This window comes from Bos indicus x Bos taurus, chromosome 8 (assembly GCF_003369695.1).
Source record: "Bos indicus x Bos taurus breed Angus x Brahman F1 hybrid chromosome 8, Bos_hybrid_MaternalHap_v2.0, whole genome shotgun sequence".
In the NCBI taxonomy this organism is placed as follows: Eukaryota; Metazoa; Chordata; class Mammalia; order Artiodactyla; family Bovidae; genus Bos; species Bos indicus x Bos taurus.
The window spans coordinates 16,583,699-16,607,092 of NC_040083.1; the positions used below are offsets into that span (position 1 = coordinate 16,583,699).

The 23,394-nt window shown below is 44.8% G+C and overlaps 2 protein-coding genes across 5 annotated transcripts in view; one reads left to right on the top strand and one right to left on the bottom strand.

The window, feature by feature from the left end:
• Positions 1-6,173: 6,173 nt before the first annotated feature.
• Positions 6,174-23,394, top strand: part of MOB3B (MOB kinase activator 3B) — a 219,089-nt gene continuing 201,868 nt past the window's right edge. Inside the window, exons 1-2 of one of the 4 annotated variants that reach the window (XM_027549084.1) lie at positions 6,174-6,523; positions 7,168-7,263. In XM_027549084.1, the coding sequence (XP_027404885.1) occupies positions 6,189-6,523; positions 7,168-7,263 (431 nt within the window). In that variant the 5' untranslated portion in view covers positions 6,174-6,188. Of the gene's footprint in view, positions 6,524-6,752; positions 7,264-7,719; positions 7,750-23,394 lie in introns of those variants that run through there. The other 3 variants (XM_027549085.1, XM_027549086.1, XM_027549087.1) reach the window with 3 other exon arrangements.
• On the bottom strand, positions 11,483-13,524 carry IFNK (interferon kappa). Its single transcript, XM_027549082.1, has one exon. The coding sequence runs from the start codon at positions 12,533-12,535 to the stop codon at positions 11,756-11,758; it is 780 nt and encodes a 259-aa protein (XP_027404883.1). The 5' UTR covers positions 12,536-13,524; the 3' UTR covers positions 11,483-11,755.

Consider the following 23,394-nt stretch of genomic DNA (forward strand, 5'->3'; position numbering starts at 1 on the left):
GCAGAGGAACCAGTTCGCACGCTATTGCAGTATTCCAGGCTGCCTGTATCTGTGGCTGGACCATGCTGGCAACTGTGGGGGTGGTGGGCTGAGATCTGCTTCTGGATATCTCTTGAAGATAAAAATCAGTGAGATTTTCAGATAGTGTAGAGGTGGAATAGAAAAGGAGAAAAGTCAAAGATGATTCCACGGGGCCCTTACGCAACTGACAGGTTGGAGCGGCCCTTCCCAGAGATGGGGAAGACAGCAGTGTGAGCGAGTCTGATGGGGAGGATCCAATGAGTGTGGGTGAACTTTGGGTATCTGAATCCTTCCCACTCCCCCATTCTTTGCATTTAGCTTACTTTTCCAAACAACCTAAGACACATATGCATAAGAAATAATAAATAGTCAGTGGGAAACAATAGCTACTTCAATTCATGATGGGATTGGTTTTCTGTACAAAAAGGGTTCTGACAAAACCTGGATTGGAGAAGAGATGTAGCCCAAGATGCTCTACAGTGAATGCTTGTGTCGCCTCCAAACAAAATTCATACGTTTGAATGACAGCCCACAAAGTGATGGTGTTGAGAGGTGGGGCCTTTAGGAGGTGATTAGGTCACAAGGTTCTCAAGGCAAGAATACTGAAGTGGTTTGCCATTTCCTTCTCCAGTGGACCACATTCTGTCAGACGTCTCCACCATGATCCGCATGTCTTGGGTGACCCCACACGGCTGGCTTAGTGTCATGAGTTAGACAAGGCTGTGGTCCGTGTGATTAGATTGACTAGTTTTCTGTGATTATGGTTTCAGTGTGTCTGCCCTCTGATGCCCTCTCGCAACACTTACTTGGGTTTCTCTTACCTTGGACGAGGGGTATCTCCTCACCGCTGTCCCTCCTGACCTTGAATGTAGAGTAGCTCCTCTCAGCCCTCCTGCACCAGCACAGCCACTGCTCCTTGGACCGCCCCATGAACAGTATGAAAAGGTAAAATGATAGGATACTGAAAGAGGAACTCCCCAGGTTGGTAGGTACCTAATATGCTACTGGAGATCAGTGGAGATAACTCCAGAAAGAATAAAAGGATGGAGCCAAAGCAAAAACAATACCCAGTTGTGTATGTGACTGGTGATAGAAGCAAGGTCTGATGCTGTAAAGAGCAATATTGCATAGGAACGTGGAATGTTAGGTCCATGAATCAAGGCAAATTGGAAGTGGTCAAACAAGAGATGGCAAGAGTGAACGTCAACATTCTAGTAATCGGCAAACTAAAATGGACTGGAATGGGTGAATTTAACTCAGATGACCATTATATCTACTACTGTGGACAGGAATCCCTCAGAAGAAATGGAGTAGCCATCATGGTCAACAAAAGAGTCTAAAATGCAGTACTTGGATGCAATCTCAAAAACGACAGAATGATCTCAGTTTGTTTCCAAAGCAAACCATTCAGTATCACAGTAATCCAAGTCTATGCCCCAACCAGTAACACTGAAGAAGCTGAACGGTTCTATGAAGACCTACAAGACCTTTTAGAACTAACACCCCAAAAAGATGTCCTTTTCATTATAGGAGACTGGAATGCAAAAGCAGGAAGTCAAGAAACATCTGGAGTAACAGGCAAATTTGGCCTTGGAGTACAGAATGAAGCAGGGCAAAGGCTAATAGAATTTTGCCAAGAGAAGTCACTGGTCATAGCAAACACACTCTTCCAACAACACAAGAGAAGACTCTATACATGGACATCACCAGATGGTCAACACTGAAATCAGATTGATTATATTCTTTACAGCCAAAGACAGAGAAGCTCTATACAGTCAGCTAAAACAAGACCAGAAGCTGACTGTGGCTCAGATCATGAGCTCTTTATTGCCAAATTCAGACTTAAATAGAAGAAAGTACGTGAAACCACTAGACCATTCAGGTATGACCTAAATCAAATCCCTTATGATTATACAATGGAAGTGAGAAATAGATTTACGGGCCTAGATCTGATAGATAGAGTGCCTGATGAACTATGGACGGAGGTTCGTGACATTGTACAGGAGACAGGGATCAAGACCATCCCCAAGAAAAAGAAATGCAAAAAAGCAAAATGGCTGTCTGAGGAGGCCTTACAAATAGCTGTGAAAAGAAGAGAAGTGAAAAGCAAAGGAGAAAAGGAAAGATATAAGCATCTGAATGCAGAGTTCCAAAGAATAGCAAGAAGAGATAAGAAAGCCTTCCTCAGAGATCAATGCAAAGAAATAGAGGAAAACAACAGAATGGGAAAGACTAGAGATCTCTTCAAGAAAATTAGAGATACCAAGGGAACATTTCATGCAAAGATGGGCTTGATAAAGGACAGAAATGGTATGGACCTACAGAAGCAGAAGATATTCAGAAGAGGTGGCAAGAATATACAGAAGAACTGTACAAAAAAGATCTTCATGACCCAGATAATCTCGATGGTGTGATCACTCACCTAGAGCCAGACATCCTGGAATGTGAAGTCAAGTGGGCCTTAGGAAGCACCACTATGAACAAAGCTAGTGGAGGTAATGGAATTCCAGTTGAGCTATTTCAAATCCTGGAAGATGATGCTGTGAAAGTGCTGCACTCAATATACCAGCAACTTTGGAAAACTCAGCAGTGGCCACAGGACCGGAAAAGGTCAGTTTTCATTCCAATCCCAAAGAAAGGCAATGCCAAAGAATGCTCAAACTACCACACAATTGCACTCATCTCACACGTTGGTAAAATAATGCTCAAAATTCTCCAAGCCAGTCTTCAGCAATACGTGAACCGTGAACTTCCAGATGTTCAAGCTGGTTTTAGAAAAGGCAGAGGAACCAGAGATCAAATTGCCAACTCCTGCTGGATCATCGAAAAGGCAAGAGAGTTCCAGAAAAACATCTATTTCTGCTTTCTTGACTATGCCAAAGCCTTTTACTGTGTGGTTCACAATAAACTGTGGAAAATTCTGAAAGAGATGGGAATACCAGACCACCTGACCTGCCTCTTGAGAAACCTGTATGCAGGTCAGGAAGCAACAGTTAGAACTAGACATGGAACAACAGACTGGTTCCAAATAGGAAAAGGAGTACGTCAAGGCTGTATATTGTCACCCTGCTTATTTAACTTCTATGCAGAGTATATCATGAGAAACGCTGGGCTGGAAGAAGCACAAGCTGGAATCAAGATTGCCGGGAGAAATAGCAAGAACCTCAGATATGCAGATGATACCACCTTTATGGCCAAAAGTGAAGAGGAACTCAAAAGCCTGTTGATGAAAGTGAAAGACGAGAGTGAAAAATTTGGCTTAAAGCTCGACATTCAGAAAACGAAGATCATGGCATCCGGTCCCATCACTTCATGGGAAATAGATGGGGAAACAGTGGAAACAGTGTCAGACTTTATTTTGGGGGGCTCCAAAATCACTGCAGATGGTGACTGCAGCCATGAAATTAAAAGACGCTTACTCCTTGGAAGGAAAGTTATGAACAACCTAGAGAGCATATTCAAAAGCAGAGACATTACTTTGCCAACAAAGGTCCGTCTAGTCAAGGCTATGGTTTTTCCAGTGGTCATGTATGGATGTGAGAGTTGGACTGTGAAGAAAGCTGAGAGCTGAAGAATTGATGCTTTTGAACTGTGGTATTGGAGAAGACTCTTGAGAGTCCCTTGGACTGCAAGGAGGTCCAACCAGTCCATTCTAAAGGAGATCAGTTCTGGGTGTTCTTTGGAAGGAATGATGCTAAAGCTGAAACTCCAGTACTTTGGCCACCTCATGCGAAGAGTTGACTCATTGGAAGAGACTCTGATGCTGGGAGGGATTGGGGGCAGGAGGAGAAGGGGACGACAGAGGATGAGATGGCTGGATGGCATCACTGACTCGATGGACGTGAGTCTGGGTGAACTCTGGGAGTTGGTGATGGACAGGGAGGCCTGGCATGCTGCGATTCATGGGGTCACAAAGAGTCAGACACAACTGAGCGACTGTACTGAACTAGATCACAAGTCAGGGGCCCTTGTGAATAGAATTAGTGCCCTTATCAAAGAGGCCTGAGAGGACTTCCATGGTGGTTCAGTGGATAAGAATCTGCCTGCCAGTGTAGGAGACATAGGTTCTATTCCTGTTCCAGGAAGATTCCACATGCCTCATAGCATGTACCACAACTACTGAACCTGTGCTCTAGAGCCTGGGAGTTGCAACTGCTGAGCCCATATGCCATAACTCCTGAAGTCTGGAGCCTCAGGCCTGCATTCTGCAACAAGAGGCACAACCAAATAAGAAGTTTGTGCACGATAACGAAAAGTAGCCCCCCACTTGCCACAACTAGAGAAAGCCTGTGTGCAGCAAAAATTAAATTATTAAAAACAACAACAACAAAAAACAACAAAGAGGCCTGAGAAAGCTTCCTTGCCCCCTTCTGCCATGTGAGGACACAGAGAAAAGATGTCAGTGAGGAAATGGGCCATCGTCAAACACCAAATCTGCCAGGGCACTCCTCTTGGACATCCCAGCCTCTAGAACTGTGAGAAGTCATTTCTGTTTATCAGCCGCCCAGTCTACAGTATTTGCTTTCACTAGTTTGAATAGACTAAGAAACTGGACCAAGGAGGGCTTGGATTGAAAATGCTGGCCTTTCAGGGCAGATTCTGAAGGTTGAGCCATCCTCTTCCAGTCACCAGCTCACAGGCAGGGAAGCTGGATCAGGAAGATGGGACGTGATTCATCATACTGACCCCACTCACCGGTGAAAGTTAGCCCAGGAAATAATGAAGTCTCCCCCCAAACCCACCAGCTTCACTGTTGTTCCCCATTGAAGGGGCCACTAAGGGAAGCAAGTGGGATGAGGCAAGGCTGAAACCCAAGCAGAGGGGCAGAGACAGTTCCATGAATGCTTATTGATTAGAATCCAGTGTTTTCTTTGCCCTACGCATACTCTGCCTGTCTGTGCCCTGGAGCTTGAGCCTTTTCTTCAAGGGCAGAAGTTGGCTCTTGATGTTCTTCTCTAGTTTCTGAGACAGAAAAACTTATTTTTCCTCTCTTCTTGACAGAACAGAAAAACTCTGTAATGAGAATTCTAGGGCAGGCAGCAGGCTCCTCCCGATTTGGGAAAAGGAGTGAAACAGAAGGACTACTGAAGGTAAACTAGAGTAATTAAGAGACACTTTGACCCTAATTGCTCTGGATGAGGAAGAAGAGTTGATTGCCATGAGGCCAAAGGACAAAAGGAGCTTTAAAGAAGTGAATGAGGTTTGAGACAGCTTAGAAATGAGATTGCATGAGTCAACAGTGACTCGAAACATTTCTTAGTTGGATGGGTTTTAGTACCTGACCATTTTTTCTTCTTGAGTTTGAGTTTTATACTCACAGTCTTCAGTATCTTTGCATTGCCAAATGACACAAAATTCAGTGGAATCCTTTAATTCAGGGTTGATATCATTAGACCATGACTATTAAATATTTCTTATAATATCAGACTTGATATTGTAAAGGTTGAGTGTGGGTTTAGAGGTTCTCACTTGGTAGTTGTGGAAACCGCTTTTGGGGGAGAGATGTTTCTCTGTGTAGTCTAGTTTCTACTTAATATGTTTCTAAACTTCTTTAAAGTGTGTACTGAGAATCAGAAAATGTAATACCTAGTCATTTGGTATACTTCGCAGTCGATGTGGACGAAGATGTTATTATACGAGGAATAAAAAAATATGGAAGACATTATTTTTTTCTGCCTCAGGAGGCTTATATATCATGACTCCTACTATGAACAAAGAATACTCTCTATGTTTAGTTTATCCTTTAGTACCACCCTTGCAGGTAGACACTGCTCTTCCCAATGTACAGAGAATACTGAGGTTTAGAGGTGATAGACCAATATCACACAAAGAGAAAGGGGCAGGCTGTGGGTTGGGATTCAAGGTCCATGCTCATTTCATTACCCTCAGCTTATTCTAGTGAATTTGCTAGAATCTTGAAGTATTTTCCAATGATGACTGCTATTCTCTGTCCGGCAGTCCATAGCATTTTTCAAGTCAAAAAATCTTGGAGAAGGTAAGCAATTTCCCCCTCTCTAGGTGCCTTGGATGTGACCATGGTGGATCCAGAACTCATTCTTTCTGATCTGATAGCTTTCTCCCCGCCCTGGCCAGAGGGTCAATGTTTTTTCCACAAGGCTGGGAGCCTCGCTCAGACGGTCCATTCCCCACCTCTTTCCGGAGGGACGATGACCCTAAGGCGACCTGACGTCTCTTCCCAAGGGAGCTGCCATTCCGAAGGCGGCCGCCAGGGGGTCCCCGCTCCGCTCGCGCCCTGGCAAAAGAGAGCCGTTCTGCGGGTGCCGGTGGGGGCTGCTCTAGAGCGGCGGCGGCGGCAGCTGGAGCCCGGTGCTCGCTCGCCCGCGCGCTTGCTGAGACCGCGCGCGCTGGCCCGGGAGCCCCTCACTGGATCCGCGAGCGTCGCCCCTCCTGCCCCGAGCTCACCCTCTTCCTCTCGCGCCGCCTGCAGCTGCCCCGGCGCGGCGAGCCGACAGGGCCCCGGGGCTGAAGGTAAAACCCCACGGTGAGTGAGAACTCGCTTCGAGCGAGGGGAGGTGGCGCAGCTCGCAGCCGCTCGCCCCGGGTCGCGCCCGGGCGGTTTAGAGGTGCGGGGCACACCTGGGGCGAGTGCAACAGGAGGGCGGGAGGCGGCGGACCCTGTTTCCCCGCCCGCCCTCCGCCTGCTTCCGGGGCTGGAATCCGCCTCAGACCCCTGCCCGCGTCTTGGCTCTGGCAGCCTCCTCCCGCTCCCTTCCCGGGTTGGAACGAGAGTCCTCCCCGGGCTCCGGGGCCTTGATTTTTAAAGATCTATCAATGAACTCGTTCTTGTCTTGGGGAGGAGGGGGCGGATATGACTCTGTCCCCGAATCCATCCCGGATCGCAGATGATTGCAGAGTGCATGCTGGACTGTGGGTGGCGGGAAGACAAACTTTTACCAAAGTGCGCCCGGGCAGGGGGACCACGTTTAGGGCGTCTTGGTATTGAAGGCGGAGGCTCGGCTCGGGACTCAGAAGGGGAAACTCCGCTGCGTCGGCCGGGTCGCCCCGGGGACTGCTGATGCTTCGCGAAGGGAGAGGGTGTGTAAAGGGCGTACAAATCCTTCGTAACCCCTGGGCCAACAACTGTCAAACATCTGGAATCCAGCCCCTCCCTTTCCCTGCACTCAGGAAGAAGGTGAAAACCCTTCAACTTTCCTCTGATTGCTCCTCCCGGCCTTTGGACCCCTCTGGAAGGGTACAGGGCCGACCCCCGGCGCCTGGCAAGTAAGTACCAGACCGACACCCCAGACTTCTCAAGATCCCCCCTCACCCACCTCCCTGACCCCTCCCAGACGTCCGTCCCGCAGGGACCACGCGACAGAGCCGATGGAGATCGAGGCGAATGGCCTTTTGTTTCTTGGCGTTTCCCCTATTGTTCGCCTTTCTAACATCTGGCGGGGCTCGGGAGACAAGGAAGCCCCTCTAGTCCTCCTCCCCCGCCCCCCTACGCCAGCCTCCCGGCCAGCTTGCGCCCGGGAGCCTGCCTGGGGAAGGCGAGGAGCCCGACCCCTGCGGGGCCGCCCCTCCCGGGCCTTGCGGTGAGAGGGCGGAGGGAAAGTTGTTCCTTCCCCGCCTCCTCCGCTGCCTGTGGCCCCGGGCGCATTTCTCAGATCTTATCCCTAGCGCGCCGCGGAGCGCAGATCCAGAAGGTGCCGCTCGCGGGAGAGAGTGGAAGCGAGGTGCTGCCCCAATCCCGGGTGCCCTTTTCCTGTGAGTTCCGGTGGATTCCAATCTCCGCCTAAAGGCGTGTGGTTGGCCCGTTGAAAGGCGGTGGGACGGGATCAGGGCAGATCTGATAGGCAAATAGCTAAATCTAAGGCTCTGAGACTAAGGCTCTGAGTTTCCAAGGGCCGAAGGGCAGGCGAGTCGCCCTCCTTAAGGAGAGCGTGTGTACTGTGCTGTGCTCAGTCGTGTCCGACCCTTTTGCGACCCGGTGGACTGTAGTCCATGGAATTTCCCAGGCAAGAACACTGGAATGGGTTGTCATTTCCTTCTTCAGAGGATCTTCCCGACCCATGTCGGGAAGGGTCCCCTTCTGTAACTCGGGTCTCCTGACTCTGCTGCATTGTAGGCGGATTCTATACCGCCGAGCCACTAATGGAGATATAGAAATAACCTAGGAAGCCTCGAGACTTTGCTTAGAAATAGGAGTGAAGTGGCTCCCTCCAGAATGAACCTGGGGTCCTGACTTCGCACAGAGCTCCAGTTTAAAGCCCGGATACCCCCTCAACATTTGGTAAGAGCAGACCTGGAGGACTCAGCACTGACTGTGTAGACGTTTCTCAGTCCCTGCGAATCTGTAGCTGGGGACCGAATTCCCCTGTGAGTGCGCCGGTGAGGTTATAAGCTAAAGCTAAGCTAAGTTGCTTCAGTCGTGTCCGACTCTGTGCGACCCCATAGATGGCAGCCCACCAGGCTCCCCTGTCCCTGGGATTCTCCAGGCAAGAACACTGGAGTGGGTTGCCATTTCCTTCTCCAATGCATGAAAGTGAAAAGAGAAATAAAGTGAAGTCTCTCAGTCATGTCTGACTCTTAGCGACTCAAGGGATTGCAGGCTCCTCCGTCCATGGAATTTTCCAGGCAAGAGTACTGGAGTGGGGTGCCATTGCCTTCTCCGGTGAGGTTATAGGGACCCTGTTATTACTCTGCCTTTCCGATCAAGTTGTGTGCTTAAACACGGTGCTTATTCTTAGTGACCGAGGATTATTAAAGACCTAGGACTTACACCTGAAACTAATATAATATTGTAAATCAACTATGCCTCGGAGGGTGGGGGGAATAGAATTTGGGCAAAAACGTAGTAGCCACTCTCAGAGGGCAGGGTCCCCAGATGGTGCTCCCAGAGTTGCTTAGCTGGTGAGGGGAGACTGTGTCTGTACACCTGTTGAAATGTATACCTGCACATAGCCTTACATATACTATTGTTAGCTTTTTCTGTCTGACATACAGTCAGTGCCTCTCCCAGGAAGGCTCAGGGAGGCTCTTATTTTATTTATTTATTTTTTATCCTTCCCTTTTTGATCTGTGCCCCAAGCCAGGGGAGGGAGGAAGCTTCTGTATGAACACCTGTGACCTTGTACCCACTGGAAGGTTTTAAGTAGACACTGTGGCTCTGCACAGCTACAGGAGTTTGCCCTACCAGAGTGGGAACTTTTGAGCTTCCATTTAATAAAGAGGAACAAAGGAGACGAAGTCAGCAGAGAGGACACACACAACACATTCTCCAGTAATTTCTGGATGTTACCAGTGGGACCCACAGAAGACAGAAAGCAAAATCTTAGAAGCACCAGAAGGCACTTTACAAATACTGCATTATGAAAATGATCCCCACGGAAGGATTCCTTTGAAATTTAGCAGCAGCAGCACTAGAAAAGCAGGAAGTGCCTGGGTTGCTCAAGAAGTGTCTAAAAGCATCCTTAACAAAGTGAAAGGGCAATGTCTGTCCCAGTCTACTCCAGTAAGGAAAATAGGGTAATTATAGGGAAAGATAAGCTTGTACGACTTCTTTAATTTTAGGATTAGAAGAAGACCCTCCCCAGCATTGAAGAAAAAATAAAAAATACAGAGGTGAAAATTAAAACAGAAGGAGGAGGGATATTATAAATAAGGCTACATTGAACAATCTTATCCAATTGCTTACATGGAATAAATTTCTGGAGATAGGATAACTAGGTCTAAGGGGTTAATGTACTTTTTTTTATGACATTTAAGATAGCTATATTGTCCTGTAGGAAACTTGTGCCAGTTACCATTTCCCCATCAATACATAGGATTTTTTTCTTTTGTACCCTGCACTCCACTGATACTCTACATTACCACTCTTTTTTTTTTTTTAATCTCTACCATACTGATGAGAGGGGAGTATCTTATTACCTTCTTTTACATTTCTCTAATCACAAATGAGAATAAACATTTTTCATATTGTCTGTTAGTATTTCTTGTGATGTTACCCGTTTGTGTCCTTACCTATTTTTCAGTGAGAATATTCTCCTTTTTCTGACTAGTGGTGCTCTGAATAAAAGCATCCCGTTGTGACTTCCGCCCCTGCTGGTACAATCAGACAAGCTCTATTGACTAGAAGTGCTGATTTTCTTTCCTTCTGCATTATTGCAAACATTTGGCAAGACTGCAACCATCAATTGCTAAAGTAACTGACATGGTCCCAGGAGAATCATTAAGGCGATCATGCAAAGGCATTATTAGAGAAATTCATGGAAAATATCAAATGTATACTTTCTGCCTTGTAGCTTGCATGTCCCAATTCCTTTATAGCTTGTAATGCTTTTTAAAAATTTACAACACTTACTGATGAGTTACTGTTACTAAATGGATGATATGAACTTGTTTTATTGTCTGATCCTTCTACTGGTAACCAGTACACTGTGATCCACAACTAGTTCTTGTTCTTTTAAACATTTCTTCTAACTTTTGAACTGAGTTTTAATTTAATACTTTCTCAGTACAACTATGTTGGAGTTTAACTATCCAACTATTTAACTATGGATGAATCTTGAGTCTAAACCTTTTAGCAGCATGCTTTGAAAACAAATAGCAAGTAAAGGCCTTCCAGGAGTTGAACTGGATACTCTCTGTGATGCATTTGGGTAGCCACAATCTCTCTGTTAATTCTTGCCTGAAGGTAGATGATTCTGAAATGGGGTAGAAGGGAGAGAGAAAGGTAGAGAAAATTCAACTAGAAGGTGAATTAATACAAATGAAGGACCACACAAGAAAATTTAAGTAAATAATCTGGGTAATCTAGATACAAAATAACTTTCAAAAAGATAAAGTATATTAAAGTGTCGTATATTAGTAAGAAGATTAGTTTATTTAACAAGCAGAAAGTGGCCTTCTAGTTGGGAAGACTCCAGTGTGAAATTCTTCCGTAGTCTAAGCATAGGTATTTCATTTCAGCTACAAAACAAACAAAAAAAAGACAGATATTAAACTTCTCTATAGCATTTTTCATGCTTTTAAGTGTCAAAATCGCATGATATGTATTGGGAATGACCAATGCTGTTTGTATTAGAATCATAAGCTCTTAAAAGTTGAATGAGACTTTTATGGTCATCTCATTCAACCATCTAATATCATTACAGATCTTCACTGTCTTGCAGTAATAAAATACCAACCCGCAAAGTTTCTATCATTTTAACCAAACCAGGCTGAGAAGCAAATGGGTCCAAAATTTCTATTTTTTTTTTTTAGAGTAGGGAGACAGGAAAGGTTTTAATTCTATGGGGTCTTGTACAGGCTCTTGTAATGTGCTGAACTTTCCTAGAATAAACAATCTTGGCAGCAAGAGAGTTAAGCCATTGAGGTGTTAGATTTTGCAGTATTCTCTGAGCCATGTCCTCTGGCCATTGGTTTGAGGGAGTTCAAAAGCAACAAAGCAAGTACAAAAGAGCAAAAGGAAAGAGGAACAGAGAAAAGAGGATGGGAGGGCAAGTCTTCCTCTAAAACTGTCTTCAGGATTTCCTAACAAGACTCTTGATCACCCAGGGGGTGGTAGGCATCGCCTTGTTTAGAGAGGTGAATGTGGCCGATGCTGCCAGGCCAAACTGCAGAAAAAAATGACCGTTACCCAAACCACCAATAATCCGGTCAAGGGGAGCCATGGCACGGCACAAGCCTTAAAAAGAAGATGAAGGAGGATGAGAAGGAAAACAAGATTGTGGGAGAAACAGAATTTTAATTCTTAGAATACATGAATACCTTATCTCCTCCTGAGTAATGCTGTGAGTTTCTGAAAGAAGTAGAAGCATCTTCTGATTTCCACTCGGACAATCTCCCAGGCGCAGTGACTGTGTTTCTTATCTTTGAGGAACCTGTCTATCCTGTTGAAATATCTCCTCAGATCTAGATTGCCCAGCTGGAGGACCGGAGCTCCTGAGGGTTTCCTGAGGGTCTCCTCTCCGGCTGAGAGAAGCTCTTCCCTCTCTCTTGTGTCTTCATTTTCCTCCTCCTCTTCTTCCAAGCATTGCTCCAGGTACTGCAGCTGGTGATCAAGTCCGATCTGGACTTGTCTCAGGTGTTTCTCTTCCCAAGTGGATTGGAAGGTGTCTTGAGTGAAGATGTGGAAGGCCTGTTTGGACATTTCATAGAAGGCCTCCTTGATGTTCTTCTGCAGAGGCTGGGTGTATGAGAGGATCTCTTGGGGCAACTCGAAAGCTTTTCTTTCTTGTAGACACTCTATAGGAAATGAATTGCTCATTGTGCTCAGAAGTTGCAGATTCTGCCAGGTGACTCTCCTCAGGCGAACATTCAGCGAGTTACAGTCCAGAGAGAGGATGCCAGTGATAAACAGACCCATGAGGCACGCCAGCCACACATACTTTCGAATCCCATCAGGCTTGGTGATCATTTTTTTCCCCTCGCCCATGGAGGTGAAAAATCCACAAGATTCAGAGGTTGACAATGAGGTTTTAGGTCTGAAGTATTCCTTTGTGTGCCTTTTATACACCTGGGTATCTTTGGTGAGGAGGAGTTTTTGCATTAATCATTTTATGATACTCAGCATTTCAGCTTCTTTGCCTCTGAGGCTTTTTAGATTTGGGGTGACTACGCTGACTTTGGAAGTGCTGTCTTTTTTTTTTTTTTTTTGAGAAAAGTGAGCAGAGCATTATGATTGTGTTATCATCGATGGCTGGATGATCCATCCCAGTCCTATATAATCGCCAGCACAGGACAGATGCAGACTGTTTCGGAAAGCCCTGAAAGCTATGATTCTATACACTTGCTCACCCAACACTGTTACATAAGAGAGAACGATCCTCCAAGAAAATATTTTTTTGTACCTGGCCCTATAACCAAACCTCTTCTCTCACGGAGTTAATCGTAGACGTTGACCAAATGACTATGATTATTTGATTGTAAGGCCACTAGAACATAACATGGTTGAGGTTTTTTTCCAGTCTTGTTAAACTTCTATATTTGGATATTTTCTCTTTTATTTGAGTTTTTTGCGTCTCAAGAAAGATGAAAAACAGAGTGGATCATTGAGCATGGCACTTATCGCATAGAAGACTAGACCAACTTAGTTTTGTATTGCCACTAGAAAATGTTGGAACTCTCCAACTGTCCTTTCCTGTAGTGAAACCTGAACCAGCACTTACCATCCCCACCTAGCATTTTGTATGCCTCTGATCTCTTTCTTAGAAATCCTCCAGGGGCTTGTATACTGGGGAATATTTTTCTGCCTCATTAACTTCTCTCTTATAGTATCTAAACTTTTAGATGTGGTTTAGTAGTATTTTAAAACTTTAGTTTAATTTTCTTGCTTGCTGAGAAGCTCTGTGTGCTGTAAAGATTTTTTGTTCTTATTTGTTTCTGAGGAGGTATGTGAGTAGGTGATCACCCACTTTAGCCAAACTAATTCACACCTGGACCAATATTCCTGGGGTGATGATGGCTGTCCACCATTTATGATTTTCACTTTCTTTGACCAGAAGGAAAGTTATGACAACCTAGATAGCATATTCAAAAGCAGAGACATTACTTTGCCAACAAAGGTCCATCTAGTCAAGGCTATGGTTTTTCCTGTGGTCATGTATGGATGTGAGAGTTGGACTGTGAAGAAGGCTGAGAGCCGAAGAATTGATGCTTTTGAACTGTGGTGTTGGAGAAGACTCTTGCGAGTCCCTTGGACTGCAAGGAGATCCAACCAGTTCATTCTGAAGGAGATCAGCCCTGGGATTTCTTTGGAAGAATGATGCTAAAGCTGAAGCTCCAGTACTTTGGCCACCTCATGCGAAGAGTTGACTCATTGGAAAAGACTCTGATGCTGGGAGGGATTGGGGGCAGGAGGAGAAGGGGACAACAGAGGATGAGATGGCTGGATGGCATCACTGACTCTATGGACGTGAGCCTGAGTGAACTCCGGGAGTTGGTGATGGACAGGGAGGCCTGGCGTGCTGCGATTCATGGGGTTGCAGGGAGTCGGACACGACTGAGCGACTGAACTGAACTGAACTGAGGCTTCTTCTGGTATGCCCAAAAAAAGTGGATTTTTTTCCTCCAGGAACCTGAAATGGGATGCCATTAAAGGAGGGGAGTTTTAATTACCACCTTAAAAAAAAAGAAATGCATTAATTTTTAATAAAGTCATTTTAGAATGGTGAGCAACCACCGTTCCTCAAGCATGGCAGACTTTGACTGGAAATTTGGCTTAAAATGTTCATGTCTAAATTAATTGGCTGCACCAAGGACTAATTGTAGACAAGTGAGATTTCTTAAAATCCTGGCTTTTTGGACTGATTTATTTTGAGAAGAAAACCTACTACATATGTTACTTTATACGCTCTCTCTGTATAAACTCTGATTTTGCAGAGATATTTTGTGCGATGACTAACTTAGAAAAATAATCGGGAAATGAGACCTTTTATACAGGATTATAAACTGACACAGACTTCTTTGAGAGCAAAATGGTGACATATATCAAAAGCCTTAAAAATGTACATGATCTTTGACTCAGAATTCTCCCTCTGGAAATTTATCTCTAAGAAATAATGATGAATGTCTCTAAGGACTTACCTGTCAGGAAGTTCATCACAGGAAAAACTGAAAACAATTAAAATGTTCAGCAGTAGGTACTTGGTTAAGTAAATCATCAGTAGAAAATGTCTGTGCAAGCATTCAAAATTATGCTGTGGGATTATACTTGGTTATTTAGATGGGCAAGCTTTACAGCTTAAAAGCAAGTTTACATGGTAGTATATAGAGTCTGTTAAATATAAACACATGCATACATGTACAGAAAAAAAATCTAGACGTATGTATGCTACAAACATTAAGAAAAATAATTAAGAAGTATGAACTATGCATTTATAAACTCTGTGTATGTATGCATAACAATAAATATATGTTTATAAAATGCCTAAGTCTTCTGAAGGCCAGACCTCCTTCCATACCTCATACTACTTCTTATTCCTAAAGCTTCTTGAATTGTCTCAGTCAGAACTGCTTGTTCCTCTTTGGGGCTTTTACAGTGCTTTGTCCTCCTTAATTCTGGCTTTTTAAAGTAAATAATTGTATAAGTGCTGAACTCCCAATTTTGTGTCCCCTCCACCTGTACCCACTCAGGGACCTTAGCATAGTTCCTGCTGCTTTGAGACAGTTTCGTTGTACTAACCAAGCTAAGAGTTTGTTCAGTTGAACTTCTATACTAATAGGTTCTACCAGTGGATGATGGAGGTGGCTGGAAATTTGGCTATCGTCCACCACCTTGAAGGTCCCTGTATTTTCCGTCAGGGACAGTTTTGTCATCTTATCCCCCTTACCTCAAATGTCTTCCCTTTATTGTCATTGCACATTTTATCCTCATTTATTCAAAACTGTATTTTTAGCATCTACTACATGCCAGTCACTGGGCTAGCTCTTGAAGAAGGATGGGTAAGATAAGTCCATGATCTCAAGGAGTCCGTGGTTGAAGAAGCAAGCATGTTCTGAGTGTTTTGGGTACAGGAGAAGTTCCTAGGTCTTTGGTATAGCATGCACCTCATTCCTCATGTGCTGATGATGTTGACAATATTCATGACAAGAAAGGAAAGATGATTGACAGGCATGTTGTCTACCTCTTCCACCATTAGAATTGCCTGATTTAACAAATAAAAGTACAGAAGACCCATGCAATATTTGGGATGTACCTGTACTAAAAATCCTTCATTATTTATCTAAAATTTAAGTTTAACTGGGTGTCCTATATTTTATCTGGCAAGCCTATATACCATGCCAGCCCCACTGACCTCTTAGAGCAGAAGTGAAGTGAAGTGGCTCAGTCATGTCCGACTCTGCAACCCCATGGACTGTAGCCTGCCAGGCTCCTCTGTCCATAGGATTTTCCAGGCAAGAATACTGGAGTGGGTTGCCATTTCCTTCTTTAGGGAATCTTCCTGACCCAGGGATCGAACCAGGGTCTCCCGTGTTGCAGGCAATGTCTTTACCATCTGAGCCTCCAGAGAAGCCCAACTCAGTCATGAAGGCCTCTGCAGGAAACTTTTCCTCTGCTAGCTGTCCACCTCATGCACAGGGGCATTCGATTGTGTTTCTCTGCGCTGGTTTTACTTGTGCACCCTTCCCTGACACCTGTGCACACTCTGAAGAGGGTACCTGCCATACGAAGACAAAATAGTACACATACATAGTCACACATAACTGTCATGATCAGAAGCATTATTGGATGATCGGTGTTGGTCATGCCTCTCTTCTGTAAAAGCCATGCCATCTGACTCCATCTCAAAATATGAGAAAGTAAAAAAGAATGACAGTGTAAGGAAATGTTTTTATTCCAGAATTTGTGTGTCACAACTGCCCAGTCTGTCACCGTGGGCTATGTGTTCACATGCTAACATTGTTCCATAGGGCTTCCTAGTTTGGAGCTAGTGGTAAAGAACCCATCTGCCAATGCGGAAGACATAAGAAATGAATGTTTGATTCCTGGGTGGGGAAGATCCCCTGGAGGAGGGCATGGCAACCCACTCCAGTATTCTTGTTTGGAGAATCTCATGGACAGAGGAGCCTGGCGGACTGCAGTCCATGGGGTCTCAAAGAGTTGGACAGATCTGAAGTGACTTAGCATGCATCGTTCCATGATATCTGCTCTCATTTCTCTAGATCGGGGGAAAGGTGATTATCAGGGATGTCCTGTTTTCAGTGGAACTGTGTGAATTTTACATGGGGATGACATGGTTATTGGTAATGGATGAGACACAATTTGACAAAGTGAAGATGAGACATCTAGGTCTAGACGAGATACCCATGACTCACTCGTGGGCATTTGGCATCGTATGGTGAGATTGATAGCACTCCAGGAAAAGGCAAGTTTTGAACCAGAGTGAGCCTAACATGTTGATCCTACACACGTTACGTTACTCAGTGCGTGTAAGTTAGTCATTGCATTTGTGGGGTCACTAGGTGATTGAGCCCAGTAGGGAGCTCGAAGATGGGAAGCCTGTTGTATCCATGCCCAGCACTGCTTTCCACGTGGCGTGCAGACCATGGCCACCACAAAGTCGTGTGGAACTGTTTTAGCCCAGACCAACCCTGACGCTGCGACAACTTGGTGTTTCACCCATTTCCACTGCCTCCCACGCTGGGGTCCGCCCCTCCCCTGGTCCTTTCTTGGTTGTTCTTCTCTTGATGATACACCTGATATAGAAACTTACAGTGACTCCACAGGAAATAGGTGGATGTGTTCGTATTGTAAACATTTAAACACTTCAGATAAAGTGAAAGCTGGCTTGCCAGCTCCGCTCCCCATCATGTCTCTCTCCCCTGCAGTAACCACAGCTATCAGTGTGGTAGGTCCTTGCTTGATATCTGTCTCCCCATCAAACACTAAGTTCTGTGAGCACACGTCCAACAGCTGGCTTGTCCGCTGCTCATTCTTGAATGCCTGCAGGGCCCACAGACATGCAGAGACACCTGGACCACTTCCTTGCAGATCTATAGCATGGGAGTAGGGAGACTTGCACGTATGTTTTGAAAATTACCATAACAGGATTATAAAGATTGTGATATGCCTTGAAGTTTAAGCCTGGAACTTGTATCTCTGTGACTGTATATTTGATATCATTTGGATATGATATGATTTTTTAAATCTGTGTTATTATAAATCCTTAGTGAATATGAAGCCCAGGGTAAAATGGCTCACCAGACCTGGATCAGACAGGTCCAGGGCCTTTCACAGCGTCCTGCGCGTACTAAGTACTCAGTAATTATTTGTTGGATGACTGAGGGAAGATAATGAAGCTGTGTCTCTCAGTGACAGGGAAGTTATTTGGTGGTTTTAGTTCTGGTGTAGAGACACAGGGCGGGCAAAGTCAGGTGCTGGGGAGATTTGAGAAGTTCACAGAATGGTAGATGGCAGCCGAAGCATTCATTCAGCATCCCCTCCTCCTTCCATTGCTTTGTCTTTGGGATTCCCCGGGGCTGGTTAGGTCATGAACACCAACATACCTCCATGCAGGTAGTATCTCATAGTTCTGTGTTATTTGGTTGACTCATACATCTTTGCCTCCAGGCAAGATATATCTCTTACTCAGTTTTGTATGCATGGTACTTCTTCAATAAAGACATCGATGTTTGTTGAATAGAAGCCTGCCAGGTGACGTTTTTACGCTTCTTAAGTTTGGGTGTTAACTTGTGCTGAAGAAACTGCTGAGTGGTTCCAAAATCAGGACTTCCCCCCTCCCCCGAATGTTGTCACTTCTCCTATCATGTGCTTCCGGTGATCACCTTTGGGATTCCCCAGGGCTCCCTTAGGGAGGCTGAGTGGACAGACTTCCCGCTGTCTCTCTTTCACAGCCCAGCTTCAAATGATGCATACAGTAACTTCCTCCACAGGGCGACTTGGAGCTTTTAGAAAAGGATCCCTGATGAAAAGACACTTCACCTGGTGAAATAAGTATGTACGTAAATTAACATGCACCATCGGTAAAACCTACCCTCAGTTTGGGGTTCACCAGAACAGCTTCCATCCGAATCCTTGTTCCACTCGGTTCATTTTAACACTACTGGGGCTTTCACTTTTGAGGTGGTGGTAAGCATTTCAGATGAGAAGAGGTCACCTTCCAGAATAGCCCTCTCTTTTACTCACTGAATAGATGTGGATTTCTCCCCAGACCGTATCCAAATATGCCTGTGGTTTGGAAAATCAACGAGAGTGGACTGAGAGATAGACAGAGATGTCCTTTTGTCTTGGATAAAAATTTTAAAAGGAATTGCCATGGCAGAAACAAGGGTAGTGTCTTTTTAAAATTCCTGTCAGTTTGCATGTAGTCATAAGATTTCCTAACATTTATAAAGAACAAAGAAAGGCATTATTATGGAAAAATTTAAGTGGACTTTTCTTTGACAGAAAATTCACATGCTCCAAATTTTAGGCTTTTTTTTTCTTTTAGTGTCTGAGCAATGCCTGGTTTTGAGGATGGTGTCTAGAATAATCTAGTAGAGTCATGGGGTGCCATGCCGAGGGGGCTTTTTTCTTCCTGACAACTCTCCTCCCTCTAGCTAACCTGTGAAGTACAGACTCTAAATCCTAGAATTTAGGGTTGGAAGGGCACTGAGAGACAGACTTGGGGTTCGAGGGATAAAGTGACTTGCCCAAGGTCACAGTGGTACTTGGGGGTAAAGTCAGAGAGGGCAATTAATTCCTTTAAGCCTAAAATCAAAGCCTCTCCCTCGTCTTTTCCCTCGTTTGTGATCTTCCAGCATATGCCCCTCATGAAACATGCCAGATATGTATCCGTGAGTTCTTGGCAGATGTCAATGGGACTGAAAGTTGGCTTGGTTATTTCACTTCTGCCAGTTGGGGCTACAAGTGTTGGAGAATGTAGTATTGATAGTTTCCCAGGACTGCTGTAATAAATTTCCATGAACAATGTGGCTTACAACAATAGAAGTTTATTCCCTGATAGTTCTGGAGTCTAGAAGTCCAAAATTAAAGTGTCATTAGGGCCGTGGTCCCACCAAACCTTCAAGGGAAGACTCTTGCCTCTTGTAGCTTCTGGTTAGTGCTGGAAATCCTCGGTGTTCCTTGCCTTGTAGACATATCGCTCATCTCTGCTTCCATAGTCAGATGAAGTTGTCCGTGTTTTCGTGTGTCCCCATGTCTTCCAGACATTGCCTTTGGTATTCTTTGGTAACAGTCTGCATAGTTACTAATTACAGTAGAGATACTGTTTATGTAGTAGGTACTAAGTACCAACTCTTTAAGTAAATTATCTTTAAGTCTCATAGCCACTATACAATATATTAATAGATGTTATTCAATTCAGTTCAGTTGCTCAGTTGTGTCTGACTCTTTGCGACCCCATGAAATGCAGCATGCCAAGCCTCCCTGTCCATCACCAACTCCCAGAGCTTGCTCAAACTCATGTGCATCAAGTCAGTGATGCCATCCAACCATCTCATTCTCTGTTGTCCCCTTCTCTTCCTGCCTTCAATCTTTCCCAGCATTACGGTCTTTTGCAATGAATCAGTTCTTCACATCAGGTGGCCAAAGAATTGGAGTTTCAGCTTCAGCATCAGTCCTTCCAATGAATATTCAGGACTGATTTCCTTTAGGATTGACTGATTGGATCTCCTTGCAGTCCAAGGGACTCTTAAGAGTCTTCTCCAACCCTACAGCTCAAAAGCATCAATTCTTTGGTTCTTGGCTTGCTTTATGGTTCAACTCTCACATCCATACATGACTACTGGAAAAACCATAGCTTTGACTATACGGACCTTTGTCGGCAAAGTAATGTCTCTGCTTTCTAATATGCTGTCTAGGTTGGTCATTGGAGAAGGCAATGGCACCCCAGTCCAGTACTCTTGCCTGGAAAATCCCATGGACGGAGGAGCCTAGTAGGCTGCAGTCCATGGGGTTGCAAAGAGTTGGACATGACTGAGTGACTTCACTTTCACTTTTCACTTTCATGCATTGGAGAAGGAAATGGCAACCCACTCCAGTGTTCTTGCCTGGAGAATCCCAGGGACTGGGGAGCCTGGTGGGCTGCCGTCTATGGGGTCGCACAGAGTCGGATAGGACTGAAGCGACTTAGCAGCAGTAGCAGCAGCAGATTAATAGTTATAGTTAATAGTCATAGTTAATAGATGTTATTACCCTCAGTTTAAAGAGAAGGAAATGGAAACTTGGAAGTATTAGGTGACTTGCCTGATATCACGTATCTGGAAATCCACAGGATTAGATTTCAAACCCAGGTCTGTCTGAGCCCAAATTGTATATTTGCAAGATGTAGGGGTTCTAAAGGTTTGGTATAAAATCCACTGTGTGTGTATTTCATTCCCAAAAGGATTTGAAGAAGCTTATAAATATATATATGGGTTTCTCAGGTAGATCAGTGGTAAAGAATCTGCCTGCCAATGCAGGAGATGTGTGTTCCATCCCTGGGTTGGGAAGATCCCCTGGAGGAGGAGATGGCAACCTGCTCCAGTATTCTTGCTTGGGAAATCCCATGGACACAGGAGCCTGGCATGCTACGGTCTGTGGGGTCACAAGAGTCAGATGCAACTGAGCCACTGAGCATACACACATAAATATATATATAACACAGGAGAATAAAAACAGTTAAAGAAATTAGAGTTGAGAGAAAACAAGAGCAAGAAAACAAGATGAAGTCAGGTGCAGTCTGAACATAAGTGTGCTTGTCATAATGTCTAGTGTCGTTATGGAAGAGAGATTGCAAATCTGTCTCTAGGCTTCCTAGAAGCAAGGCGGAACCCTGCCCTGCTTCCCTAGTATCTTAGATGGTAAAGCATCTGCCTGCAATGTAGGAGACCCGAGTTCAAACCCTGGGTCAGGAAGATTCCCTGGAGAAGGAAATGACAACCCATTCCAGTATTCTTGCCTGAAGAATTTCTTGGACAGAGGAGTCTGGCAGGCTACAGTCAGTGGGGTTGCAAAGAGTTGGACACGACTCAGTGACTAACACACACGCAAAGTAACCACAGTATCCAAGAGATAAAACAAACTAGCAGCAAAGCTAAATCCTCAGTAGAGGCAAAGCTCTTCTTTTTTTTCTTTTTTGTGTATGTGGCCATATCACATGGCATGTGGGATCTTAGTTCTCCAACTAGGGATCAAACCCTGATTCCCTGCATTGGGAGCTCATAATCTTAACTGCTAGACTACCACGGAAGTCCCAAAGCAAAGCTCTTCTTGGTGCTGAGTCCTGGGGGTAGTTTTTCCTGCAGTCTTTCTGAAAGAGAGTGCAGTAGGATTTTCTGGACAAAGACCCCAGCAACTTCCTTACAGGAGTAACTGTCACCACCATCACCACCATGTATTACAAGGCTGAATTTTTTTTTTCAAAAATTCATAATTAATTACTTTGGCTGTGCTGGGTCTTCGTTGCTGTGCATGGGCTTTCTTTAGTTGCAGCGAGCCAGGGCTAGTCTGTAGTTGCGGTACTTGGGTTTCTCCTTGCCATGGCTTCTCTTGAACTGGAGCACAGACTCAGTAGTTATGATGCACAGGCTTAGTTGCCCCATGGCATGTACAATCTTCCTGGACCAGGGATCTAACCCATGTCCCCTGCATTGTCAGGCGGATTCTTAACCACTGGACCACCAGGGAAGTCCCAAGGCTGAATCTTGTAACCTCCCTCGGTGCAGGTGGATGTTACATGGCCAGTGCAAAGTTTCTTGTAGGCTTTCTGCAGCAGCTTGTTGAGTTTTCTCCTGTTGAGCTGTGGAACGGAGTTCATGAATTCTGGATTGGGATAGCCTTTCTTCATCAGGGCTCCAAGTGTGGAAAAGTGTAGTCACATATGTTGGCATTTCCAGGACACTCAGTGTGGAGAAACTGCCCTGACATTTCCAGAGTCCCTGCCCAGATCCATTTCTGTGTTTCCTATTATACATACAGAGGAACTTCGGGGGAAATTGTTTGTAGGCATGACTCTCTTCTATTTAGCCAGAACTGGGAATACAGACTATTTTGTCATATTGACCCAGTGCCATCAGCAGAAGTGAAGTGTGTCTTGGACTTCCATGAAGTTGTGGGCTTGCTTTGCCACACTCCTCTAAGGGCGATAGTTCTGGATGTGGGAACTCAAGCAGGCAGCCTGTGGTTTGACTCTGCATCGAGGGGACTTTTGTCTCTTCTGAGAAAGATTTTTTGTAAGTTGGAGAGCTTAAAATTCAAAGGGAAGATAGCCTTGTGCCCCAAATATTGTAGATAATTAAATGTTAAGACATCCTCTTGGAACTATTAATTTTGTAAACTCAAACATTTTTTATATTAGAATAGAACCCATACATGGATGGCCTCAATGCTAAAACTTTGTATTTCCAGGAATACTGCACTTAAGGGAGACGAAATTGGCATTACCCTATAACCATCCCCACTGGTAGACGGCAGTAATACTCACTGCTAAATGTGATAAGACTGTTTCTTATGGAAGATCCATGGGACAATGAGTGCTAAAATGATCTGTTCCCTATAATTTTATCCATCCATCCATTCATTCTTCTTTGACGATATGATGCCTGAAACAAGACAGTGTAAAAGATAAAGAGGTGAAGAAGTTGGTGTCTTCATAGTGTCCAGATTTTCAGACAGTAAAGAATACAATTTCAGTAAATCTTTCATCCAATTGTTTGTTGATGGGCGGGGCTGTGTTCCCGCCTTGTTGTTTGCCCTGAGGCCAAACTGTGGTGGAGGTAATGAAGATAATGGTGACCTCCTTCAAAAGGTCCCATGCACACACCCTGCACTCAGTGCCCCCGACCCATGCCTCTGCCAGAGACTCTTGGATTAAAGATTTACTGAGCATGGCCCTGCCCATCAGAACAAGACCCAGTTTCCCCTTCAGTCAGTCTCTCCCATCAGGAAGCTGCCATAACCATCAG